The sequence below is a fragment of the Scophthalmus maximus genome, chromosome 19 (genome assembly GCF_022379125.1).
Source record: "Scophthalmus maximus strain ysfricsl-2021 chromosome 19, ASM2237912v1, whole genome shotgun sequence".
NCBI classification, from domain to species: Eukaryota; Metazoa; Chordata; class Actinopteri; order Pleuronectiformes; family Scophthalmidae; genus Scophthalmus; species Scophthalmus maximus.
Window position 1 is genome coordinate 2267307 of NC_061533.1, and position 25194 is coordinate 2292500.

Consider the following 25194-nt stretch of genomic DNA (forward strand, 5'->3'; position numbering starts at 1 on the left):
TCCTCCTCCTCCTCATTTTCATCCTCCTCCTCCTCCTCCTCATCTTCATCCTCCTTCTCCTCCTCCTCATCTTCATCCTCCTTCTCCTCCTCATCATCATCTTCATCCTCCTCCTCCTCCTCCTCCTCATCTTCATCCTCCTTCTCCTCCTCCTCCTCATCTTCATCCTCCTTCATCCTCCTCCTCCTCATCTTCATCTTCCTCCTCCTCCTCCTCCTCCCAGATACTGGGGGGGAACAACTCGGGAGACCTCAACCTCGTCCCGGGTCAAACCCGTTCTGCATTAGTCTCTTTCTCTTAAACATCCAAACACGTCTTTTGAAATGGATTCCTGCTCGCTGCCTCTTTAAATCTTTCATAACTTGCTTCCATCTCTGCACTGAAATCCCCCGAAAAACAGCTCTTCTTCTCCGGGGCACCGCCGCCATGTTCCCGCCAGTGGAGTTCATAATGCATGTTGTTGAAATCTGGCCAGGTGAAAGAAGTTTATATATATATATATATATATATATATATATATATATATATACAGCAAAATCATTAGCATCCTTCTCCTCACCATCATCTCGGCTCGTGTCCAATCTGCTTGGCAGCTCGATACGATTCAGACTTTCATGATGCTCCTTTCGCCTCCTCCTGCGGAGGAGAGATCACGTTGCTGACATGCAGTTGGATTTTGAAGGATGCTGAGACGAGGAAGACGAGTCTCCGGACAGAAGTTTCAGATTCCTTTCTTCATACAGTTTGTTGAATGTGGCTGTGAGTTATCATCACTGTCCAGTCCAGATTATATAAAGTCTCACTCGCCCAGGAGGTTATTGTTTTGAAACAGTCGTTTGGTCCATAAAATATCATAAAATAATGAAAACGATGTTTTCAAAAACTGCAAAGATGATGTTTTGTTTCGTCCTCACACCAAAGTTATTCAGTTCGCTGTCACGGAGGAGCAAAGAAACCAGAAACATATTCACATGTAAGAAGCTGAAATCAGAGAATTCCGACTTCTTTTTTTCATAAAAACTACTTGAACCGATTAATCGATTATCAAAATAGTTGGCGATTCATTTAGTAGTCGATTACTAATCCATTAACTGTTGCCGCTCTAACTTTTTTGTTGTTGATAACAGCCTGAATATGTGTAACATGGCTCCTGTCCAGACGTCCGGTTATATTTGGACAAAAATAACGTCCAGGATACATAAAAGTGTTGCTACGACAACATTCAGATGAGAATATTTAAGTGTGAAGTGTTTCCCTGCATCAGAATTGACGCTATTGTCATTGTTAGTATGTACAACGAAATTTAAAAAACGCCGCTCTATGGTGCAAACATAAAAACAAACACATTGACTAAAAACGTCGAGCCGAGAACGGGAAGATGCTCAGAACTAGAATGAGTAGGAAATAAGTTTCGTGCGTTACATTGTTAAAATATAGTTCTTGAATAAATAGTAAAATAAGTTACATGTGTAGAAACACGATCACTCTTAAAACTTCCTCGTGCGACTGTTCTGAGTTCAGCCGCTCTCCCGTCATCACAAACAGTTAAATCTCCACTTGATGCTTAATAACTGGAGCTAAAAAACCCCAACAACCTCTCTCCGGGTCGAGGGGCCTTTTTGAGACCTGAGTCCGAGGCCGAGGTCGAGGCAGAGAAGTTCTGTGTTGGTTTTTGTTGCAGGAGTTTTCTCATGACCGTGCACGATACATAAATATTTATGATTTCAATGTGCTTCTTATATCTCGAGATATGAAATGTTGATCAGAGGCTGATGATCTGCTCTTCAATGCCTTTAACTCTGAAGGCTGCGAGGAGCAACTCATCTATATTCAAGGGCCTGATCACAAGAAAAACTTTCTGACAATTCTCTTCATGAGAGAGTCATCTTGGGAAAAAATGTAACTTTTATGACATGAGCAATAGTTCCCCTTGTCAAGTTTCACTTAGTCTGCCGCAAACCAAACCTCCATTTAGAATTTACACGTTTTGTAGAATTGACTGAAAAACCCGTAGACGGAATACGTGGAATTTGAGTGCAGGTCTAAAGGAAAACTGAATGTTTTTAATGCCGTAACATATGTATGTTGTAAATATGTACGCGGAATTAAGATTTTTTTTACTCGCTACCTCTTGGATGCACCAAATGTTACTTCAATTTTTTTGTCAATTTCCGTCGCAATGTGACCGACTATCAGCAACACCTCTAGTATGGAAGAGTTTTAGACCATATTTCGTTTAAAATCTGCTTGTCAATAATTTCCAATGCACCTTGGACGAAGTGCAGCAGGTGAAAGTTTCCCCCCCGCCATCAGTTACACACCCGCACACACCGACAACCACAGAGTCAAACTGACTGTTAGTAATTGGTAATTAGCTTCTGGGAAAACAGTTTTTCCTTCAGCGGACTCGCTCTCGGACGTGCGTATGAGAATGAAACTGTAACTCTACTCTTGTCTGGATCGTCGTGGTAAATGTTAAACTGTAACTTTGCCCCGAGGCACCTCCGATTTCTCAAGTCTGGTGTTTGCGACGCCGGACTGATGCGCGTGTCGTCCCCTCAGTGTTTAGCTCTCGGATGAATCAGCCACCACCTGCCGCCACCGGCCCGAAGACGACATGATATTTTACTGGATGTCACATTTCCAGACGATGATCTGAATGTCAACGGGGACGAATGCTGAATTCTGTATGGCTAACGGATGCTAGGGAGCTCAGGTGCCTCGAGTGACAGTCATCTTCAGTTTGTATAAAGACAGGAAGCCTTTACGAAACGAAGACACGTCTAGGTTATTGTTTATGGACAAATTCCTGGTCGTTTTGTACGGACATTAGCTCTGGCTAGCCTGCGATTTGAAGCTAGCACTCAACCCCGTCTCGCGATAGTCGGACGGACGGGTACCGGGGGAGTTAGTAGCACGGCGGGTAATTGTCCACTAGGTCGTCTGTCGCTGGTGTCGTCGTTCTCTCGTGCCTATGAAAACAGAAATTACTGAAATAAAAAAATGCTAATGCGCAGGTTAATCTGTCCTTGTGGGGGCGCTGTTTCTTCGCTTGGCGGTGACGTTGGGGCTAACTCGACGAGAAGCTAACAGGCTCGTAACAGACACTTGCGCTACGGACACTCTCGTCGTTCCACTTGCATTAGTAATACAATTAATGTACCGAATTCCTGTAGCACAACACCTGGTTGTGTTGTGGGGAAGTAACGGGAATCTTCCCTGTCCAGGATTATTCTTCCTGGCTGCGAAGACGTTTTTCTCTGACCAACGCTCCGAGTCTGACGTTGTCGCGACACTCGGGGGCTCAGGGAAACCCACATCCCGCGGTTTCAGGGTGATCGATTCCTCGTCCTTTCACGAGGCGGACGTCGCCGTCTGACCCCGAGTGTCTGCAGGACTTATAGGGCCAGTTTTTACATAATCCCTAAGGAAAGGCTTTGTGACATTACAATTACTGAGGCTGCGATCATGACCGGACTCTCTAATGCTAATGCTCTGTCTCTCTGTCTGTCTCTCCGCAGGAGCTTGTATCTACGAGGGATCGTTGTATGCGGTAGGTGACCCCGACCTTTTTATCGGCCCGTTGAACCTCCGCTAGTTCAAGTTTCCTCTCACAGAATGAGGATGTTAAGAGTCTGGTTGTGAAGCCTGATGGGTATTCGCTCATGTTTTATTCAAAGGGACGTCAGCAGGTTAGCATGAGTGACGGCTGAAGCCATTAGGTGTGTGTGTGTGTGTGTGTGTGTGTGTGTGTGTGTGTGTGTGTGTGTGTGTGTGTGTGTGTGTGTGTGTGTGTGTGTGTGTGTGTGTGTGTGTGTGTGTGTGTGTGTGTGTGTTGAGATAGATGGTAAAAGGCCTCCGTACTATCAGTAGGGATTGCTGCACATCCTCCGTTGTCCGAGATGCAGCCGAGAAGATGCGTCTCATCTATAATGCATGCCGGATACTGGCTTTGTGGCTGATAATGGCGGTGAGAGGGCATGATGCGGCTCGGCGGCGGCGGCGGCGGGGGCCCGGTCTGTCCCCGGCTGCTGAGGAGCTGAAGAGCTGCCGACTCTCGAAGCTCTGCCGGTTCAAGGTTGGGCAAGTTTTCGATGAGCTTTATTCCTGCGGATCTGCCGCCGAGCATCCGAGGTTTTGCTCCGAGATGTGCTCTTGTTTTCACATTCTTTTAAACTCTGTTCTTCTGGCTTGAGACTTTCCTTCATCCTGAAGGTGTTAGGCGACGTTGAGGCCGGCCTTTCATACCGAAACTTGTCTTTGTGGAGCCGGCTTTGTGCACGAGAGCCGTGAGATCGTGTTGGAACAAGGTTGGAAGAACTTTGTAATATCGTAAGGGACCTTTGGACAATGTTGCTTTTGGCGCTATTCAAATAGAAATTGAATCGAATTGAACTTTTGTCTGAAATATCAAAGTGCGGCGCGACATTAACATTTACCTTCTTTAGAATCATAGGGGCCTTGAGCAAACTGTGAGAGAAGCTGTCTAGTGTCGCTTTGAACTGGAACACGCAGAGTTTGACGAACTTTATATTGAGATTGAGAACACATCTCACCCACTTTCCAACGTTCATGTCATCTGTGGCCAACTAATCTACAGTTAAACTCTACTGACATTCAAGTTTTTACAAACTTCTTTTTTGCATTCAATTATTTGAGTTCCCTCTTCACATAAGAGGGGATGATATTGTGCGCCCTGTTTTCTAGAATCTCATTTCCATACAAATAATTTTGCAACCGGAATCAAGAAAAAACGTAATTGTGACAGGACTACGTTTGAGGATCTGCTGATACTGAATGTATCGGTACAACATTTTGTGTTCCATTGATGTATCCACTGTTTTATGGTTCTGGTTCTGTTTGGACTCGCAGTCTTTGGTTAAAGTGAGCGAAAGAAACAACACACTTATTTACATTTAACCGAAAACCCACAATCTCTTTCCACCCTGAACCAAAGTGCTTTTATCGACTCAGTCGTGAACACTTTTGTGTTCCAACCAACCAGCTCCTTATTGGTGTTGAGGTTTGATTGTATGGAATTTTGTAGGCGACAGTCTTGTGGTCGTTCGGAAGATTTTCCTCCTGCAGGAGGGTAAAAAGACAAAACCCTGAGCAATTTGAAACGTTCAACGTCCGTCGGCACAGGATGCACCTCGGGGGTGAAAAGGAACAAAATTTGCTGCCGTGCACTTTAGAAAAACACCACTTGTGCCTCGCAACAACTGGTAATCTCTCTTAAAAGCCTTAAACGGGGTTCTCGGCGGCGGAGCTGTGGTTCCCAGGCAGAATAAAGAGGAACTCCTGCTCCGCTCCCGCTGTGTTATCAGCATAATTACAGTAAAGCCTGAAACGGCGAGCGCTAACATACCTCCAATCCTGTAAATGCACGAGAGCACATCCTGCCCCGCTGCCGCGTGATACCTTTTTACCTCCCGTCACTTTGAAGGAGTAATAATTTGCCGGGCGAGCGAGGACGTAAAGACAGAGTCGGTTCGGGAGGGAAGAGGGGGAAGGGGGGGAGGGAGGAGGGAAAGGAGGAGGTGGATTGTGGGAAAACGGAGAAGGCGCAGAGACAGGTGGGACGTCCCAGCATGTTTGGACACAGTCGGTGTTCAAAGTGAAACACCTGGAGCGGAGGGCAGATAGGAACAAATGGAGGGAAGAGGAGGAAAAGCACAACAACCCAGATTAAAGTGCAGGCCTCAGTCGAAGCCCTCGGGCTTCTTCTTCTTCTTGTGTGTGTGGTTCAGGTCTGTGGAGGAAATAATCACAGAGAGAAAAAAACCACACCGTCAGCTTCTTCTTTCTTCTTTCTTCTTTCTCCAGACGTTGATTTCTTCATTTGATTAGATTTGGCGCTCGGCTTTGATTTATACCTGGAGATTAATAACTCTCCCCAAACCGCGAACAAAGATCATTCTGATTCACCGCTGCCTTGAGAAGAACACACAAAGGCACAATCATATAGACAAGCATTTAAAAACATGTGCATATTAGGGCATATTTCTATACTTTTCCAATTTTTTTTCTTCATTTTTTAAGTGTTTCTCGAGCTAAATATTCTTTCCTGCATCTGCACACTTCTCTGTAGTGTGTGGGAGAACTGGATAATGTCTAATAGTGTTTTTAAAAATGATAAACCGACATGTAGCTGGGCAAACACTGCGATTACCTGTTACCTCTTATTCGCCCTCGCTTGGTTTCGGTAAAAGTTTGTTGGAAGAACTGTTCGAAGAACGACTTGCTTCTTCAGGAGCCAGGTTTTTTATTTGGCCTTTGTGCAGTAAACTCATTTCAAGAAACACAGGAATCCGTGGATTCTGTAAATCTGATAGATTATTCAAGACAGTCGTCTGGAGAACCCTGATTCCTTAAGTTGCATCTACACTAAGTTTTAAAACGCCACTCCGTAATTTTCAAGCAACCAAAAAACGGGGGCTTTGGTAAAACGCCGCCGGCCCCGTTTTAGTTTGAAAATAAACTGCGGGGGAAGAAGCAGCCGTTTGGGATCAAGACTCAAAGGGCAGCCAGTCAAAACATCTGAGGAGCCGAGAATCGATCTCATTGTTGGACAGTGAGGTCGAGGCGTTGGGATCCTGTTACCGGAACCTACAGTGTGTACTGTAGGATAAGAAACCAGCAAATCTTCAGAAACACACGCTGATCGAAGAGGTAAACCGTACAGACACAAGAGGAGCGAGTCTTTGCTTCAGTCTCTCGTTCCCACGGCCGAAGCGGTCGTCATTGATCGGACCTTCTCGCTCGCCGGGGCTGATGTTCCACATCGGCACTGAATCACTGAGCGGTGGACTCTGCTCGTCTGCTTTGTCTCCCGGCTCCGGCCCCCGGGACTGATGGGTCCCATCAACTCATTATACATATATGACCACATAGTTATGGGCATATATTCTATTTTTGTGAATAAGTTCTTCTAAATATTTACACACTGTAGCTTTAACTAAGGCAGAGACACGAGGAAGGAATATCACAGAAATCACAAACAACAAAGTCTATTAAAAGTTCATAAGTCTTGGTCCTATACGCACCATGACGCGCGTGTTGGTACGAGTCCGGACCCGTTGATCACAGTGGTTTTCCAAAAGCTCAGTTACAACTAAATCGAAAGTAACTTCATCGATGCAAACTTCTCATATCTTGGTTGCTTAGCTGCGCAGTAAACTGCGACACGTGTTCACGGAGCGTAATAATAATTCTGCAGCATTAGAAATTTTTCCTCCCCTGCTGAGCGACGAGACGCTCTAATCCGGAGGAAACCGCTGATAAACCAGCTCCCGGTTTCTAAAGGCATAAATAGAAATGTGAATATTGTTTGGAATTAAAAGCCATTTTTAATTCCTCCCCCAGTTTGACTGGCTGAGCTCAGGACCACACCGTCACGATTATGCATAAAAGTTAATGACATTTTTTGCTGCTCAGGAAAAAAACAAATGATTTGAGTCACTGCCTGATCCTCAGTGCTCTGTGGTTGGTGTTTCAGCTCTACTGTAATTGTATGGCAGATTTTTTCTGTAGGGTTAAATTATCATTATGTCATTTTCATTTTTTTCCTGAAATGGCTGCGACATATATTTCGCCTGATAATGAAACATTAAACGTTCCTCCTGATTCCTGCTTCGTGCTGGAACCGACAAAAATGATGTCGCCCTCCGTTTTTCTTTTTGACGTATTAATAAAACACGGGGTCCTGATCATAAACCTAGTCGCCCCCGGAGTTCGGAGACGCCGACCGCGACCACTTGCCCTTCAATTTATTACTAAGTGTGTTTTTGTCAGTTTAACACATGACAAGTCGAGGTTAATTACCAACAAGTTATCCGTCTGGCGTCAGCTCTGTTGCTGTGGTAACCAGCATTAACATACCTGTGGCGCTGATGTGAAACGGCGTTTTAATAGTTGACTGGCGCTCGGTTACGGGCCTCCCGATAAATGACTCAAACAGTCAGAAACACTAAGTATTTGTAAAGAAGGTCAACATGACAGCTTCCCAAAAGTGAAGCCAAATAGTCATGATCGCCCCCTGGTGGCTGGCTGCAGCATATACGCCATAAACCCCGCCCCCTTCCATGTTAGCAGATGGGACGTCGACCAAATTTTAAAAAAACTAACGTTTTGTCCTTGATGATAGTTCTCACGTTGATGTATGTTCAAGCGTTCAAGTTTTCTGATATGTTTTTAATTGTTTAATTGATGCTATAAAAACGGGGTCAAAAGTCATGATTGACGGCTGAGACTGACTCATGATTGGTCGAGCTCGTGTGTCAGTGGTGATGCCTCCGAATGATGTGAAAGGTGCAAGTTGGCCGCACCCGTATCCAGGATATTGTTGCTATAATTTTTGTTGAAGGCCTCGTCCATCTTGTACATTTACTGTACAGTCTGTGGTCAGAGTGCTGTTTTGTGTCCATGTCCATTTTACTGCAAATTAATTTCCCAAAACCCAAAGATGATGTTTTGTTTTGTCCACACACCAAAGATCTTCAGTTCAATGTCACAGACGAGCAACGAAACCAGAAAATATTCACATTTAAGAAACTGAAATCAGAGAATTATGACTTTTTCTTTCATTAAAAACTACTTGAAGCGATTAATCGATTATCAAAATAGTTGGCGATTAATTGAGTAGTCGATTACTAATCCATTTACTGTTGCAGCTCTAGTTTTTGGGGCATTATAGATTTTTTTTTCTTAACATTTGCAGCACGTGACGGCTTCTGTGCGACTGCAGGTGATCCGCCAGGAAAATATGTTATGCAGATCATTTGTAGTTGCTTTAAAAAAACTTAAAATCTCAGCAGTAAGATGCCGACACGCTGACTGAAGGCAAAAATAAATCATTAGCCCCAAACTCAAGTTAAAGGCAGAGTACAGTGACGGCAGATACTGTACAGCTCTTTGAAAAGAGCCTATCTCTGACAATTCGTCGTGCCCCACTGGGGTTTTTGTGGTGAAGTATGACATTAAAAGCTCTAATAGGATCTGACTGCTGTTGGACAGAGTGTGTATATTAGAGGAAACCGTCTCTTCCCGAGCTCCTCGGTGGATTAACATTCAGGCTGTGGCGACTGGTTTTCACGTTCCCGTTTGCCCCCTCGGGACGCTAAGCCACCCGTGGAGAGAGGGAAAGGGCCAAATCTGGCTTCAAGGGATGAGACATGCACCACAGAGGGAATTCAAGGCTGGTGGAGCGAGCTGACGGGAGGAAAACGGGGAACTGTTGGAACTGGAAGAAGGTTCTGACGAGGGGGTGGTGGTGGGATTCACCTTCAGAGGATGATGGTACGGGTCTGAAGGCAGGAGGGAGGAGGGGTGAGGGACTCGGCTTAACATCGGTGCTATGAAACCAAAAAATCTGCGTCGGCATTTTCCCTCTTTCAGCCGTTTAAAGGCGCAGTAAGCGATTCTGAAGCAAATCACGCTTTTGTAAAAAAATCTGCGAATATTTCCTCACGGCCCCCAAAGAAATCTGGGTTCTGTGCCCCAGGTGCTGTAACTGGAAAACAGAAACAAATGGTGCGGACCGCACCACACAACACTGCCGACACCTTAAGAGACGTGCTAGCGGCGGGTGGCGCTGCAACTCCGCTGTTTTGGCCTCGTGGCCAGCTCTCTTTCGTTTATTTCGTTGGACGGTGCTTTGTGTGAAGGCAACACTAACAAACATGGAGACGGACAAGGAGAAGGTCTCCGTCCAGACGAGACAAGCTCACACCGAAAAAATAAAGGGAGGTGACTTCTGACTTCTGACATGTACTGCACTGTTCAAATGAATGCCACATACTGGTCCCTACAACTTACACAAGATTCATATCAAACAGTACGGAGGGAGACTCCGACTCATTGCAAGAGGCCTTTTACAATGACTATAACATCCGCAAAGACCTGGACGCAATTTACACGGTCCAGAAGAAAAGTTTGAGTGATGACACGTATCGTTATGAGTATATGAAAGAGTGTCAGCAGGGAGAGAAACTCTTAACACTATGTATTTATCTGTCAGGGCTTCACATCCCGTGGCCTCAGCTGGAGGTTGGTTGCCGACACGACATCCAAAAAATCAACTTCAAAGCTTCAAAGAGTCGAGTCTCGCTGCCGTCACCTGTTCGAGCCAGCTGAAGGATGAAGGCGTTGAATTTTCATTTTTTACTTCATGTGGTAGAACCTGAATCCTGATTTTTTTCCTCCCAATTAAACGCGGCACAACCCCTGTTTATCCTTTGGAGAGGTCCCCCCCCCCCCCCCCCGAACCACACCCCACCCTCCCGCCCCCTGCGATGTTTGAAGTTCCCCGACATAATGAAGCGAGTGCCGGCCGCGCTGATGTCAGGAGAATGGGGGGCTTTTTCAAAAGACGCCCGGGCCAAGGACACACAGAAATAGATCATTTGAGGACTTTCGCGATCCGCGGCTCTACACCACCTCTGAATTATTGAGCGGCCCGAGGCTGTGAAGTGCCGACACTGGGCTGCTCTTTTCAACTCCTCCGCATGCTTTTAGAGCTAAACTGCTTCATCGCAGTCTCGAAGCCCCGTCATACTTTTTTCGAGCCGGAGCAGCAGTTTCCCCGTTTGCTTCATCCCCAGGGAGAAACTTCGACAGTGCAGCGCGAGAACGGTGTTTGTCTTTCTTTCACTTCCGTCAGCTGCATGGAAGCAATTAGTGTTTCAACGCACCTTGAGACTTATTTATTACGTTGCTGCAGGTAGTAATTCTGCGTACATTTGGAAAGTCTTAGCGCTAAAGTCTAAGCTTCCTCTCATCACTTTTGTTGACGTTGGCACTTGGCATCCAGGCTGTTGTGCAGGTTTCAAGCCCCTCAAATGGAGACCTTTGGAAAAGCTAACTGGCCCCATTTTAGTTTGAAAAGTTTCCAGTTAGCTTTAGTCTGGGAAAGCAGAAACAGAGACTTTTGGAAAACTATGGCGCCAACGTTCTCTTCCTGATTGTGGCGACGTATCCTTCACTGATTCGTCACTGTCTCATCACGTGGCCCCTTTTTCCTACGGAGGTGTTGCTACAGGTATAGCAGATTTGGGGTCTGTCCCATTTCCCTGCCCCTTGTCCCTACCCCTCCGTTCTTCCACCTCCACCTGAAGTCAGCATCTGACCACCCAACGATTGAAGGGCTGCCCTAAGAAGTTTGAAGGGGTAGATAACCCCTCGCCCTTGATCTTCCAAAGAAATGGAACAGCCTACCCTACGCGGTAACGCAAAAGATGGAGGCATAGGGCCAAGTGGGGCCAAGTGGTTGAGGCCAAGTTGGGGAAAATGGACGTCCGGTTTGAGTAAAACATCCATGAGTTTGAAGGCGTAGTCGACGACAAAACATTGCGATAAAAAAACCTGGCATAATTGTACCTTCACCATCTGTAAAGTTGTAGGATAAAGTTCAATGTTTCCTCGTCGCGCTTCAGAGAAATCTAAAAGAAATGTGCTTGAGTTGAGCCTTTTCTTTCCTTCAGACTCCTCTGTGTCGTGACCCCGGCTGTGCCGACGCAGTCACGCTGCAATGAAGGAGAAGGCAATTCTTTTCAAAAAGGTTTTTACTAATGTTGGTTAACTTTGCCTTGAGGGACGAATAGAGAGGGAAGGCTAAGGCTAACTGCTAAGGGATTGGAGTTGTAAGCACAGGCTTCATTTGATTAAAAAACATCAATCACACTCATTTCTTTCCATCTCTCATTGTAACGACCCCCTCACGGGGCCCTGAGACCCTCTTCTTTCTTGACACGGTTCCATTCCTCAGCAGCAGAGCGTCCGGGGGTATGAGCGAGGGCCCACCGTGCTCCCTCGACTGGAACTAAGCTTTGCCCCCCCCCCCCCTTTTCCCCCAGCTCTCTGCAGACGTGCAGAGCGGCGGAGGACTCGAGTGAAGTGGTACAACCTTTGGCAAACACCCAGCCGCTGGCTGCTAATGGGCAAACAAACAATCTAGTTGTTCCCCGTCCTCATCAACCCCTAACCCCCCCCCACCCCGAACCTCCAGGCCATCCGGTGGCGGCTTTGACAGTTTCACTGGCAAAGGTCCGCGAGGTCGTCGGCCTTTTGTGTCTGACTTCATTCAGTGTTTGATTCCCAGCTCCGCCATTCAGCCCAGTTTGCCTCTTATCTGTAAATACCAGCATGCCCCCCCCCCCCCCCCCCCCCCCGAAGCTCTGGTTTGTCTTTCTTGCCCCTACTTCTTCTTTTCCCTCCGTCTGTGCCTGCAGGCTCCAGGAGCCACAAGTGTTTAGACGGAGAAGCGTTGAACTCAGCCGAATCCTTTGTCCCTGGCGGCTCAGACGGCCGTGTTCGCACACGCCGCAGATCCGCCGGGCTCCAGGAGTATCCCGGGGGGGGGGGGGGGTCTGAATACAGTACGAGGAATGAGACCATCTCCGGCGACAGTAGCTTCAAAAAATGTAAAAGTCTTTAGTCAGTGAGAAGAAACTGGAGGAGTTCAAAGAGAGCACTCCGGGGAGGTTTTAATATTTTTGGAGAGACATCCTGATGGTTTTGAGCTACAGAATGAAACTTGGTTCATTATGAATATAAATTCTCATAAGACGCCTCTCATGTTTCTGTTGAATAAAAGAATACATTTTATTCTCATTTCTTTTGGGTGGGTTGATACAAGTGGGTGAGAAATAAAAAAAATCTAGTTTTCCCCTGGTTAACGTTTCTAAGTCAAGATATTTTAATATCGCTCAGGTTCTAGTAAACGTCATGCACGTGTGCATAAAACCTGATGAACATAAAAAACCCCTTGAGGGACTTTGAAGTTCTCAAAGTGAATTTAAAGTCTTGTACGTTGAATTTACAAAAATTATAATCTTTTTTAAACAATTTCCGAAGAAATTAAAACATTCATAGAAGGAAATGTGAATTTTGAAGTTCTTATAGTTTACATCTCCGGGTGTATCTTTATAAACTTAAATATTAACAATGATGATGCATTTAAACACTTTTTAAAGTCGGTGGCTTTATAAGACGGACTTTCCACTGATACATGTGGGGTTCTTGAAATTCTACTATCAATAGCTTCTTTTTCAAATTCTACAATTATTCATTCTCGATCCGACCTCTTCCTCCTCCTCCTCCTCCTCCTGCTGGAGTCAATCTCTGGTCAACCACATTTCTTTTGTGTGTCCGTCTGGATTATTGATGAAGCAGGTGAGTTGACAGAACAACGTGATGTGGGAGCACTCTTAGGTCTTTTAGGCCTGCGACTACTATAACAGATGAATCTTTTACTCTATGGAGCGTCTGAAATGTCAAGTTGACGTCTTCATATTGTTTCCGTCTTACCTGCAGAACGCCAAAGATATTCACAATGACTTTAATAACTTCTAATGCAGGTAATGTGGCAGAAATCAGCCTTCATGAATTGAAGAAAATCTAGTCGTGCGTCAATTGTTGAGTCCAAACCAGTCACGTATTTTCCAATACTAGGAATTTATTTGGCCATCACCCGTTTGCCGTAAAATGGATCTCTGGTGTCCAAGAGCACGACGTTGTTCAGATCTGGTTACACACATTTTATTGTCACGTCAAAAACATTTAGTCTTTTTTCTTACGAACCAAAGCTACGATCTCTTCCCTGTTCTCAACAACCGACAGCTGCCGTCGTCGGCCATCCCATCGGTTCGCGCTCCATCACCACGCGGCGCACGTGAACGGCGCCGCAGCCGACGAGCACCGGGTGTCGTGGGACGGGATCATTCTAAAGGTCGTTGGCGTCAATCAACTAATCACTTGCTCTTCCTCTCAGGCATTTATTCCAATAATTTACATATTTATGATCCAACTGCAGCTGCTTATTGATGTTCAGCGGCAGCATTTTTCGTGTTTTCCATTTAGATATTCTTTCGGAAAACGTGATTTAAATCTGCCGACGGCACCTCCGAGTGATCAGCCGCTAATCACCGTCTGTCAGATCCACGTTTTTCAGGTGCTCAGTGTTTTCCCCTCGTCACTTGTTGTTGCAGTACGTGTCTGTGAATCAAATCTTGGATAATGAGAAGAAAAAAACAAACATATTTCACCTCCACTTCCTGACATGAATACGGATAATCAGGCGTCTCCAATCTAATCTCACACTGTTTTGTAAGTGACTGGCATCAATTTTCTAAAATCCGTGACAGGGAGGAAAAATTTGCGTGAAATTCCCAGAGATTTAAAAGCTAAAGCGATGTAATTGCGCCCCGGTCTTGTCAGAGACACAGAGAGTTTTATGAGTGTGATATGATTATCTTTCACTCTGCGCTCATTAAAAACCCACTGTTACAACGTCCTCTCTGGATTCGTCGTCCGTAATCCAGAGCTGGCGATGACAGACTGGGGGGGTTTGGATGTTTTGGCCCTCGGGGGGCAACGAGTGGGAGGCCAGACCCGGCCTGTCGATGACTTCATCTCCCTCTACTTACCTGGACGGCAAAACAAAGCCAGCTCGCTCTGTTCCCTTCGACCCCACAGGATGTTGGGATTAGTCCACAGATCCTTGGCTCCCGGCCCGACCCACGAGAGCCAGGGAGAAGGAAAATATGGAAGAGTGACGGATTGTTTGGAGTTGTGAGTTGAACCTGTGGGGGAGATTTGTTGGCTGTGATTGACAGGTAAATTTGACTTCTTCCTGTCTCCTGGCCTTCCGTTGACTCTTCGGGTCTCTCGCATTGGGGGCATCGAGTTCAGACGAGTTGTCGGGGGCTGGATTTGCATTTCTTCACCAGTTGTCAGGGTTTTGAAACAAAAACCTTTGTTGTACTCGAGAAGGAGCGATGATGGACAAGGCATGAAGACTCGCTTTCATCCGTCAACACCGGTGCTGTCGGAAATCACTGCGTCCGTTTCCTCCATCAAATGTTTTGTTTTGATTTTGGAACTAAATCGTCAGGTGTCTACATTGTTGACTTGACTTTTTTTAATAAATTGACATTTGAGGGGAAGTTTAAACTGGAAATGTAGAACAGTATTGTAGGAATAACATAGAGAGACATTGATAAAAGTTGAAATCCTCATTAGAGCCCCCTACAGACTACAGCGCATATTACAACCCAAGATTTTTCTAATTCCCCGGGAACATCTTTTGCATTTTATGTAATATTGTGAACAGTTGCTTATTTCACACATCCAGCAGTTACAGATCAACATTATCATTCATTTGGAGTCAAGTTTGTGTCCATCCAGTGAACGCAAAGTCCAAAGTTCACTCTCTTTTTATTTTAGCTCCGTGTTTGGTCTCCACCAACTCCTGAGGAAAATATGTGTGTGACTTCTTTCCCATCGCCAGTATTCAAGCTTCCCTTACTGTTGTTTGGCCGCACAACGTTGTTACATATCAAACTTCAGCCTCTTCAAACTTGAGGAACTCCATGAACAATTCTCCAACACAGATGGGATTTGTAGCTACGATGGGAAAGTAGCTTAAAGTATTTTTTATGGGTGAGATGATTTTTTTCTGTTCTCAAAGGCTCAACAGGAGCTAAGTATCTTTTGCCAGAATGTGATCCTTTAGGAAAACTCATGGAAACCATTCTTTTTACCCTTTTGCCTTCGGGTTCAACAGAAATGATCAGGGTTCCTCCTGTGGAGACCATGAATCACCAAACACTAAATTCAATAGAAAAATCTGTATCTTACCCTCATGCTGCGTTCGCACCAAAAGAGAGTTTGGCCGCAGGATTGTGTCCTCGGGCAAGACTCAAGACGAATTGATGATTCTACATTGTGTTGTCGGCGATGTGTTTGTTCACAGACCTACAGAAGGACGATCCGCTCTGTCTGAAGCCGTCCCTCTGCCCTTTACTCTGCTTTCTTTAACCAGACCTGTTGTTTTTCCCAAATGGACACAAGGACACACTTCTGATATCCACCGTTTCCAGTCGGAAGCCTGTAATCCATTGACCTCCTTGTGTTCACAGTGAGACTTAATCTGACCGCACACTCTGCTCTGTGTTTGAACGATCTTTGCCCTCTGGTTAGAGAAGGAACGAGCCTCGACTCGTTTTTTATCACAGGGCCAGTCTGAGGGAAAGACTAAAAGCTTCGGCCCCTTTTGTTTCGCCTGTGAAAGGAACTTTCAGTCGACGGAGCTTAGCACAATGTGAGTGTTTGAGTCCGGCCTGACAGCAGCTCTTTGCTCGAAGGGGACAGGAATTCAGAAACCTGCAGGATTCCTACGTACGGCGCGACTCCAGGAGACAATGAGTTAGAATCGAGAACAAAGAGCCGCCACTGTGTTTGACCCCCGGTTCATTGTCTCGTCCCGGTGCGAGGGGACGGACGGCGTGCGCCTTGAATGAGGACGTCGAACGTTTGCCTCTTTTGTCTCCGTCACCGTCTCGGGGCTGTAAAAGAGCGTGAGATGTGCGCGACGACGACGGCGGCCTCCAGAATAAAGAAGCGCATTTTCTAAATTCCTCTGAGAGCTGAAGACGGGAACTTAGCAGCAAAGTGAGCGTTGTTTTTCTTGGGGGGGGGGGGCTCGGCCTGCAAACTAATCTCGCCGCTCATCCGTCTCACTACGTGCGTCTTCTTTGAATATGATTAAACCAGTTGACTTTCTGAACCGAGGGAAAAGGACACGGGGCGAATTGTTGACGAGCTGCTGGCTCCGCTTCACCATCGGAACATCGCCGCAGTTAGACGGTAATGGGATTTTTTCGCCGCTCTGTTATGTAACAGAGGGGGGGGGGAATTCCTTTTTACATGTTCCATTTTTTCCCCCATGCCTTTTTGCCTCGTGCGACAACCGTCGGCCGAGTCAGCTGTTCAGCTCGGTGACATCCGCTGGGGCGTTTGACAGCTCTGTCACTGCTGCGCTGTTATTCAGGGGTTTCTACCCCCTCCCCCCCCCCCCCGCGACGCCGCTGCTCAGTGGGGGGTCTGTAGTGTTAGTGCCAGAGAGACGTACTGAGTCCTGACTGGGTGGGGGGAGGGGGGGGGGTTGGGAATTCTAGGCTCCCGAGTTTCAGCTTCTTCTAGGTCCCAAGTCATCGAGACGATTCCTTCAACCCTTCGCCCTTGGTCCTGTATTAATGACTCTACTTTACCCCTCCTGTCAATTTACCGAATGTCAAGTTACAGAGTTGTTCCTTTAGATAAATTAGAAATAGAATAAACCCCACTGGGACCTTTTCAATGCTTCTCACTGCACCATTTGCCAAAAACAATTCCCAGAATGTCGTGACATTCTCAAACACAACAGACTCGTCACGTCTGGAGCAACTTACCTTTCGCTTTGGGTTTAATAAAGACACAAATAAGATCTGTAGAGAGGTAGAATAAGATGATGAACAAAGGCCAAGAGAGAAAGACTTAAAAACTAAAAGTTCCTCGAGGCCTCGTGAGACTCCGAGGGAACCGCTCGGGAGGTCGAGCACGAGCCGAGTCGACGTGACCGAGCGGCTCCATCGTGGGGGTTCTAATTATTTTTCTTGTTGTAGGAACATATGGAGGCGGCGGTTGTGGTTATCATGGGAACATCAGGGCACGTCTGTCACCGTGACATAAAGCATGGACGTCGTGTGCCGGGACTGGACTGGACGGGCACGTGCAGTAAATAACGCTGGCACTTAATACAGCCTCCATAACAGTGAATGATGGCGTCGCACGGCGTCGCGTTACGACGGCGACCGCCGCAAACGACGGGTTAACAATGTCCATAACCATCTGGTAAATTTCACGGGCCAGTTACTTCGCCACGTGGCACGATTCTAAAAAGTGGGATGCTAAGTAAAAAGACGGAGGCGCTATTCTTGTCTCCGCAGGGTTGAAATGCCTCCAATAAGCCTGGAGGGACAATGATAGAATTGCAATTACTGCCAGTAGCCAGTGACCCGTCGCCTCCCACGTCCGAGCGCGGCGACATGTGGGCATCCTTTATCTTGTCCGCTGGAAATAGCACACGGCCCCGCCGCGCCCCCCACGGCCTCGCCGCTCCCTCCTCCGCCGGCGACGGCTGTAGAAAGGTATAAACACAAAGTCTCACGGCTCCTCATCGCCTCCTCCTCCTCTTCCTCCTCCTCCTCCTCCTCCTATCACCTTCCAGGCACAGAGGCCCAGCAATCATTAATCTCGAGCGTAAACAGTGCCAGAGCGTCCCCGAGCAGCTTCGACCGGGCCCATCCCTCCTCCTCCTCCTCCTCCTCCTCCTCCTCCTCCTCCTCACCTTCCCCTCCACACAACGTCTTCATCAACCAGAGCGAGGCAGGGACGCACGTTTGTTTATGCACTGCAGGAAATGATGGTGTATTTCAGCTCGTTATCTTTATTTTGAAGGAGTTTCATGCTTTTACATCAGCAAAATAAAGCAGATAAGATATTTATAGTTCAGGAGATTAAAGTTTCACAGTTTCAACAACTTCAAATGTTATGTCAAAGGACTTTATCCTCCGACACCACAGAAGATTCATCTTATAATTATAAGAATTTAAATAATATTTGTAATTTTTTTATTTATTTAAATGTTTTTATTATTTATTTTTTTTAGTAAAAGAATGATGTTTTTTTTCTTCAAAATGTTTTATTTATTTATTTATTTATTTTTGTTTATTAATAAAAAGCTCAAAAAAATCCTATATAATCCTATAATCTTATGATACACACTTAGAATCTGCCAGTCGAGCGGAACTCAGATAAGAAAATATCATTAAAATAATCCTAATCATTTCTTCTGAGGTTTCCCCCCTTAACTTCCTTATTTACGTATTCATGTCCATCTCTCTCTCGACTTCCTCATCTCTCATTTGTTTCACTCATTTCTTTTTCTCCAAACTTGATGATACAAGTCATCACCCGACAACCACGACGCTCTCGTGTTTCAACAGCAGCACTTTGAACCTGACGCTCGACGCTAATGGAGTTTTATTGCTCCTTTTGAAACACAAATGACACGTTCTGCCTCCTCGAAGCCGCGAGAGTCGCCTTGATGTGAACCGTGTTGTCTGTCTGAGTCGGGGTCCAAGTGCAGCTCGAGATGTGTCCGCCTGCGTGTGTGGACATGTTTGCCAAAGGCTCCACGTGTAGTATAAACACAAAGCCCAGGTAGTATTACCACCAACAGAAACACTTAGATGTCCGCTCTTGTCTGTTAAATCTTTAACCTTCTGCTTGAGTAAAAGATTTGAAAACTGAGGAGAAGAAGAATAAAACACAATCTGTCATTTTTACCTTAACTTCAAGCTCCAGTGTGTAATTTTCTGGCGGTAAAGTTGCAATCCGCCAACCAACTGAGCGAGCGACGGGGGACACTTTATGGCGGCGCACCGCGGCTGATTCCATTTCCGGTTTCCCGCAGCGTCTTCAAAAATTCAACGTGAATGCGACGTATTCTGGAGCGTTTAGTTCAACAGGACGTAGAAACATGGAGACTCACACGGAGGTCGGTCCACCTCATGGAACTATATTTAACATATATGAACATAGTTATGGACAATATGTTCAATTTCTGTCAATAAGTCATTTACCCACACACTGTAGCTTTAAGGAGAATTAAAAATGTATTTTAAATGGCAGTTAATAGTTAAAATACATTTTTTTCAGGCGTCCTGTACGTGCGACACACCCTCCTCGTACCTCCTCGTCTTCCTCCCTCTCGCCGCAGCGTTGTGCTGACGTGAGTTTTGTTTTCCCAGTAGTCGTCTCGTGTGGTTTCAAGCCCTCGCGGTTCCGCCAAACTCTCACCCTGAATACTGCGGCCTGCGCTCGGCGAACGTGTCCACACATGCAACGCGGCACCGGAGGGAGGATGTGTGTCACGTTATGCCGGGTGGGATGGGAGTGGGTGGCCCACTCCTCCAGTTCCCCTTTTTGGCCATCATTTGATAGTTTGTCGAAGAAAAAGAAAATGCACCCGACGCTCGTCATCATCTTTTGTTTTCACCCGTCAACCCCTTTGCCCCCCCCCGTCTGTCTCTCCACAGCAGCCTGACGACTGGCGCTTGTTCATTTTTTATCCGTAGAGGAATGTCGTTGTTCTCTGTAACACTCCGTCTTCTTCTTCTGGCTCAGGTCTTTTTTTTTTTTATTATACTGGCCGGTGGCCAAAACTGACAAAACTCCCCCCTGAGAGTTGAGACGATGCAGAAATCCCTCTGATACAAATCAGCGTCTTCAAAAACAACGAGGGTTTTGTGGAGTCGGTCTTATCTCTGCACCACATCAGACTTTTCTTCTTTTTTTTTTACCTTCCCTGGCCATGAAAGCATAATCTCGTCTTTCATCCACACGACACAAACGTGGCACCGTCGCCAAGTGCTTTGCTCATTGTGGGATTTGTTGGGTTTTCCCTGTAATATTGTAATATTGACCTCACTATGTAAAGTGCCTTGAGACAATGTATGTTGTGATATGGCGCTATACAAATAAAATTGAATTGAATTGAATTGAATTATGAAGAGCAGCGAGTGAAATCCTCTCCTCTCAGGCTGCGAACAAACTTCTGTATGACGGGAGGTTATTACACCACATTTGACTTTACTACAGTGCAAATACATGTTTCGAGTACTAATACGTCTTTTCTACCATATTCTCCGTAGTTAACGAGTCCTCTTTGCGTTCAGTTGAAATCAGAACAAGGACAAACAACAAACATCCGAAGCGAACTTCTCTTGAACACACTTCTATTGACTTCAATCAAAGTGCAAACAGGACCAACGTTCCAACAACATGTTTTTCCTTATCCGAGTCAATCAATCGAATTTTTTTCATTTTAACACGAAAGCTACGTTCCCAAATGTTATATATCTTTGTGTAAATAGACGTATTTCTCCAAAAATTAGCTAAATGTCGATTTAAATCAGGAACTATTTGATCTAAGATGCTGATACTCTGTGATATGGACTATATGTAATTCAATTTTTGTATTTTGTTTATCGTAAATAATTTGTCAGATTGAGTTTTAATCCCAATTGATTTGAATTATCAGATCAGGTTTCTTGTTTCTTTATGTTTGGATATTTTCTGATATCAGGCATCTGATAAGATTTAATTCAATTATTGTTTGGAGTGCACTGTAACTTAAGTTCCTCGAGCCCAAGGCGACGTGTTCCAAATATTTGTTTTGTCCAACCAACAGTCCAAAACCCAAAGATATTTTAATGTGAAATTATGTAAATCCAACCAAAACCAAATGGGGGAAAAAAGCAAATAAATCATCAGAAACTGTAGTTCCCTTATCTCCATTTAAAGCTGCAACAACATATTCATCGGCAGAAACGAGTATTCAAACATCTCCTCATAATCACCATTCAAGATGACCTGGCTGACAAACTGTGGCTGATTGGTTTGAACTCATGTTCACCTGGTGGAACGTGAAGAACATTAAGTTCACGCTTTTAGCTCCGTGTTTGGTCTCCTCCACCTCTCCGAGGCTCTTTGGGATCTTTTTGCCGTATTTCACTTTCTCGAGCTGATGTCAGCTTGATACAAAACGCACCTCTTCGGTAGTAGATGTGGAGTAGAGGCCTCTCATCTCACCGGCACGGGACACGAGGAGGAGTTCAGGTCCTACCTGCAGGTATTTCACGAGCGGAGAGCCGCTCTGCAAACAGTCACTCCAACTCGCAACTGCTGCAATTAGTGTTCAGAGTGTCGCAGCGGAGCCGTCAGTGCAACATCTGGACCTCCGCGGAAAAACCCCCGAAGTCGACTCCACTGTAATTTGCGTGGGAGCGACAGTAAAAGACGAGGGGAGTACGTGGAGACAGGAGGTCGGGCTTCTCCTTATCTGTCATTAGTCGGCAGCGAGTCATTCATCTCTCTGGCATGTGATCGTGAAAAGTACAAGTCCTGAAAGAGCTCAGGAGAATCTGTCCGTAACACCGGTGGGAAACAGGAACGTGGCTTTTAGACAGAGGCGGAGTGGATTCATACCAAGTCCAAGGGCAAGTAGGTCGCGTGAGTTTCTTCTCCGTGTCCGCCTCTCCATGTGCCGTCGGAAGAGCTGCGATCAATGCTCGAGAGGTATTGATCCTGCTGATAATAGTCTGAATGGGGGGGGGGCTGTTACAGGCTGCCTCAGGTTGTAATGAAGAGACTACAGAGTGTCCTCCCGCTGACTTTGGTTATAGAAGAACTAAGAGCTTCCCACGGAGATCGTTAATTCCTGAGGCGGTTGGACGAAGGCTGCATTTCTGTCTGCAGGGATCCGTCCTGGGCCCCCTCACGTAGCGGACATATCCACTGGCCCTCGTTTGAGAAGTTGGTTCACGATGTACCCAGGTCGATCCTGGAGCCCCAGAAAGCCGGTGCTCTCTGTTACGGTCGGCTCAACACTTTTTTAAAGGCAGCTATAGAAATAGACAGGACAGAATGTGAAAGCAGCAACGAGGGTCTCCTATCCTTATTATCAGTGTTTATTATCTGACGTACATATCAGGCCGTGAGGTCTAACAGCGTGTTCACACCAAACGCAAGCTAAATTCCAACGTCAATTCAAAGACTTTCAAAGAGTTTCGCGTCAATAAGCTGTTGGGGACACGAGGGCCGTAGGTAGCGCGACTGAAATAAAAACGACATCTCTCGCTTCTCTCGCCGCGCTCGAAATATTTCAAGTCGCCAATATTCGTGCGACGCGCTGTCGCGAAAAGCCAATTAGCGTTGAGGTCCTCCCTACGAAGCTGGTGTCATTGGATCAGAAATGGAGGATCAAACTATCGCGGCCGTGTGTGGGCAGCGTGAGCTTTTTGACACCAGTTGATATTTGTGTCGTGACCTGGCGGAGAAGGAGAGAGCTCGCCACTTCTCCCGGCTGCTGCACCTCGACTTCTTCTTCTTCTTCTTCTTCTTCAGTTTATGTGACACATGGTCCAGTGTGAAATACTGTTCGTCTCATAGACGACGTCAGTGTGTTTATTTGAATATCTCTGTGTTACAAATATCACAAACAAGACTGAAATGATGAAGAGTTGTTTTCAACCCTTTTGTTTCCTCTCTCTGGTGTATCAGGTGATGTTTTTCATTCTTGAGTGTTGTTATGTCTCAAATGGATCATTATGGAGAAAATGAAATCCGTCGTGCAGACGAGTCGGTTTGTCTGCGGCGCTTTGAACGCCTTCAAAAAAAAAAAAAAAGCAGAAACATAATCTTGTGTTCACGTCTTTATTTCTTCTGAGGGAGTTCAGCAGAGGAAGTCGTCGTAATTATCCCAAATTAATGGGAAGGGATTAAGAGAAGAAACGGGGGATGCGAGGCGACAGTTTCTTCGTCTTTATCGCCATAAATGTGTGTTTTTTTCAGCCGTTTCTCTCTCCCTGCTGCTTTATTCCTTCAGTGGATAAATCCAACTCTGACTTCTGTATTATTGCACACCTCTGACTTGTAATGTGCGTTCACACCGGGCGCAGCGATGACACACAAAGTCCAACGCACTGACGCGTGAATTGAACTCGAGCGACATGTTCGCGTTGACGCGACAGCCAATGAGCGTTGAGCTCCTCCCTCCCGTCCCTGTCGTGGGACGTCCTGTCGTCGTATCATGACGGAGGTTCCATCGCCGCCGCCGTGTGAACGCTGCCTAACTGTGTGTTGAGCCTCTCGTCCCTCCGCTCTGTAAAGTTCATCCTGAACGAGGTTCAACCTTGATCAGCATCAGTTTGTACTTGCACCTCTTGACAACGCACATATTCTGATTGTGGATTAGTCGTTAAGTGCAGAGTATTAGCAGAGCGTTAGCAGGAGGCCAACATCACGAACATACTGTAATTCACCACACGGGATTCGGCTCAAACAGTTCAGACGCTCGACAGAAGTCTGACGGGGACGCACGTCGCTCCGGGCTCTCGCAGGACGTCGCAGCTGTGCGCTGATAAGCTCTCGGCCCCTCCCCCCCCTCCCCCCTCGCGTTAAGGACCTGCCCTCCGCGACCTCTGGGAAACGGCTGGCGCTGACACAGTTCACTTCGCACAAAAGGCCAGTTGAAAGGAACAGGTGGAAATGGGGCAGCGCTGGGTTTTATTGGGTGCAGCTATTGACAAAGAAGAAGAGGAGGAGGGGGAGGAGGGGGAGGAAGAGGAGGAAGAGGAGGAGGAGGAAGAGGAGGAGGAGGAGGAGGGGGAGGAAGAGGAGGGGGAGGAGGAGGAAGAGGAGGAGGAGGAGGAGGAAGAGGAGGAAGAGGAAGAGAAGGAGGGGGAGGAAGAGGAGGAGGAGGAAGAGGAGGGGGAGGAAGAGGAGGGGGAGGAGGAGGAAGAGGAGGAAGAGAAGGAGGAAGAGGAGGAGGTGGAAGAGGAGGAGGAAGAGGAGGGGGAGGAGGAGGAGGAGGAGGAGGAGGAAGAGGAGGAAGAGGAGGGGGAGGAGGAGGAAGAGGAGGAGGAGGAAGAGAAGGAGGAAGAGGAGGGGGAGGCGGAGGAGGAGGAGGAGAAAGAGGAGGGGGAGGAGGAGGAGGAAGAGGAGGGGGAGGAAGAGGAGGAGGAGGAAGAGGAGGAAGAGGAGGGGGAGGAAGAGGAGGAGGAAGAGGAGGAGGAGGAAGAGAAGGAGGAAGAGGAGGAGGAGGAAGAGGAGGGGGAGGAGGGGGAGGAGGGGGAAGAGGAGGAAGAGGAGGAGGAGGAAGAGGAGGGGGAGGAGGAGGAGGAAGAGGAGGGGGAGGAGGAGGAGGAGGAGGAAGAGGAGGGGGAGGAAGAGGAGGAGGAGGAAGAGAAGGAGGAAGAGGAGGAGGAGGAAGAGGAGGAGGAGGAGGAGGAGGAAGAGGAGGGGGAGGAGGGGGAAGAGGAGGGGGAGGAGGAGAAGGGGGAGGAGGAGGAGGAAGAGGAGGGGGAGGAAGAGGAGGGGGAGGAGGAGGAAGAGGAGGAGGAGGAAGAGAAGGAGGAAGAGGAGGAGGAGGAAGAGGAGGGGGAGGAGGAGGAGGGGGAGGGGGAGGAGGAGGAGGAGCCTCTCCGGGCTTGTAAATGAGCCCGGAGAGGCCCGAGCAGCCGGAGCCTCCCCGCCCCGCAGCGACGGGACGTGTAGGGGCGGCAGAAATCACAGCGTTTACTTACAGTCAGGGTCGGGGGGGGGCGAGGGATTACATGTAATCTGGATTACGCAATCAGATTATACCAAAAAAAATTAATAAGTAGCTTTAATCAGATTACAATTGAAAAAAAAAGGGTCATCAGATTATTGTTACATTGTCAAGGATCAATTGATTGCATTTTGATTGTGACTTTAAAATATGGCAAAATTTAAAAATCACAATACTAAATAATATAATTATTATATTAG

The 25194-nt window shown here is 46.7% G+C and overlaps 1 protein-coding gene across 2 annotated transcripts in view; it reads left to right on the forward strand.

Moving 5' to 3' along the window:
• fras1 (Fraser extracellular matrix complex subunit 1) overlaps positions 1 to 25194 on the forward strand; it is a 166539-nt gene that overhangs the window by 1732 nt on the left and 139613 nt on the right. For both annotated transcript variants that reach the window (XM_035639221.2, XM_047329026.1), the window contains exon 2: positions 3522 to 3553. In XM_035639221.2, coding sequence (XP_035495114.2) covers positions 3522 to 3553 — 32 coding nt within the window. The remainder of the gene's footprint in view (positions 1 to 3521; positions 3554 to 25194) is intronic.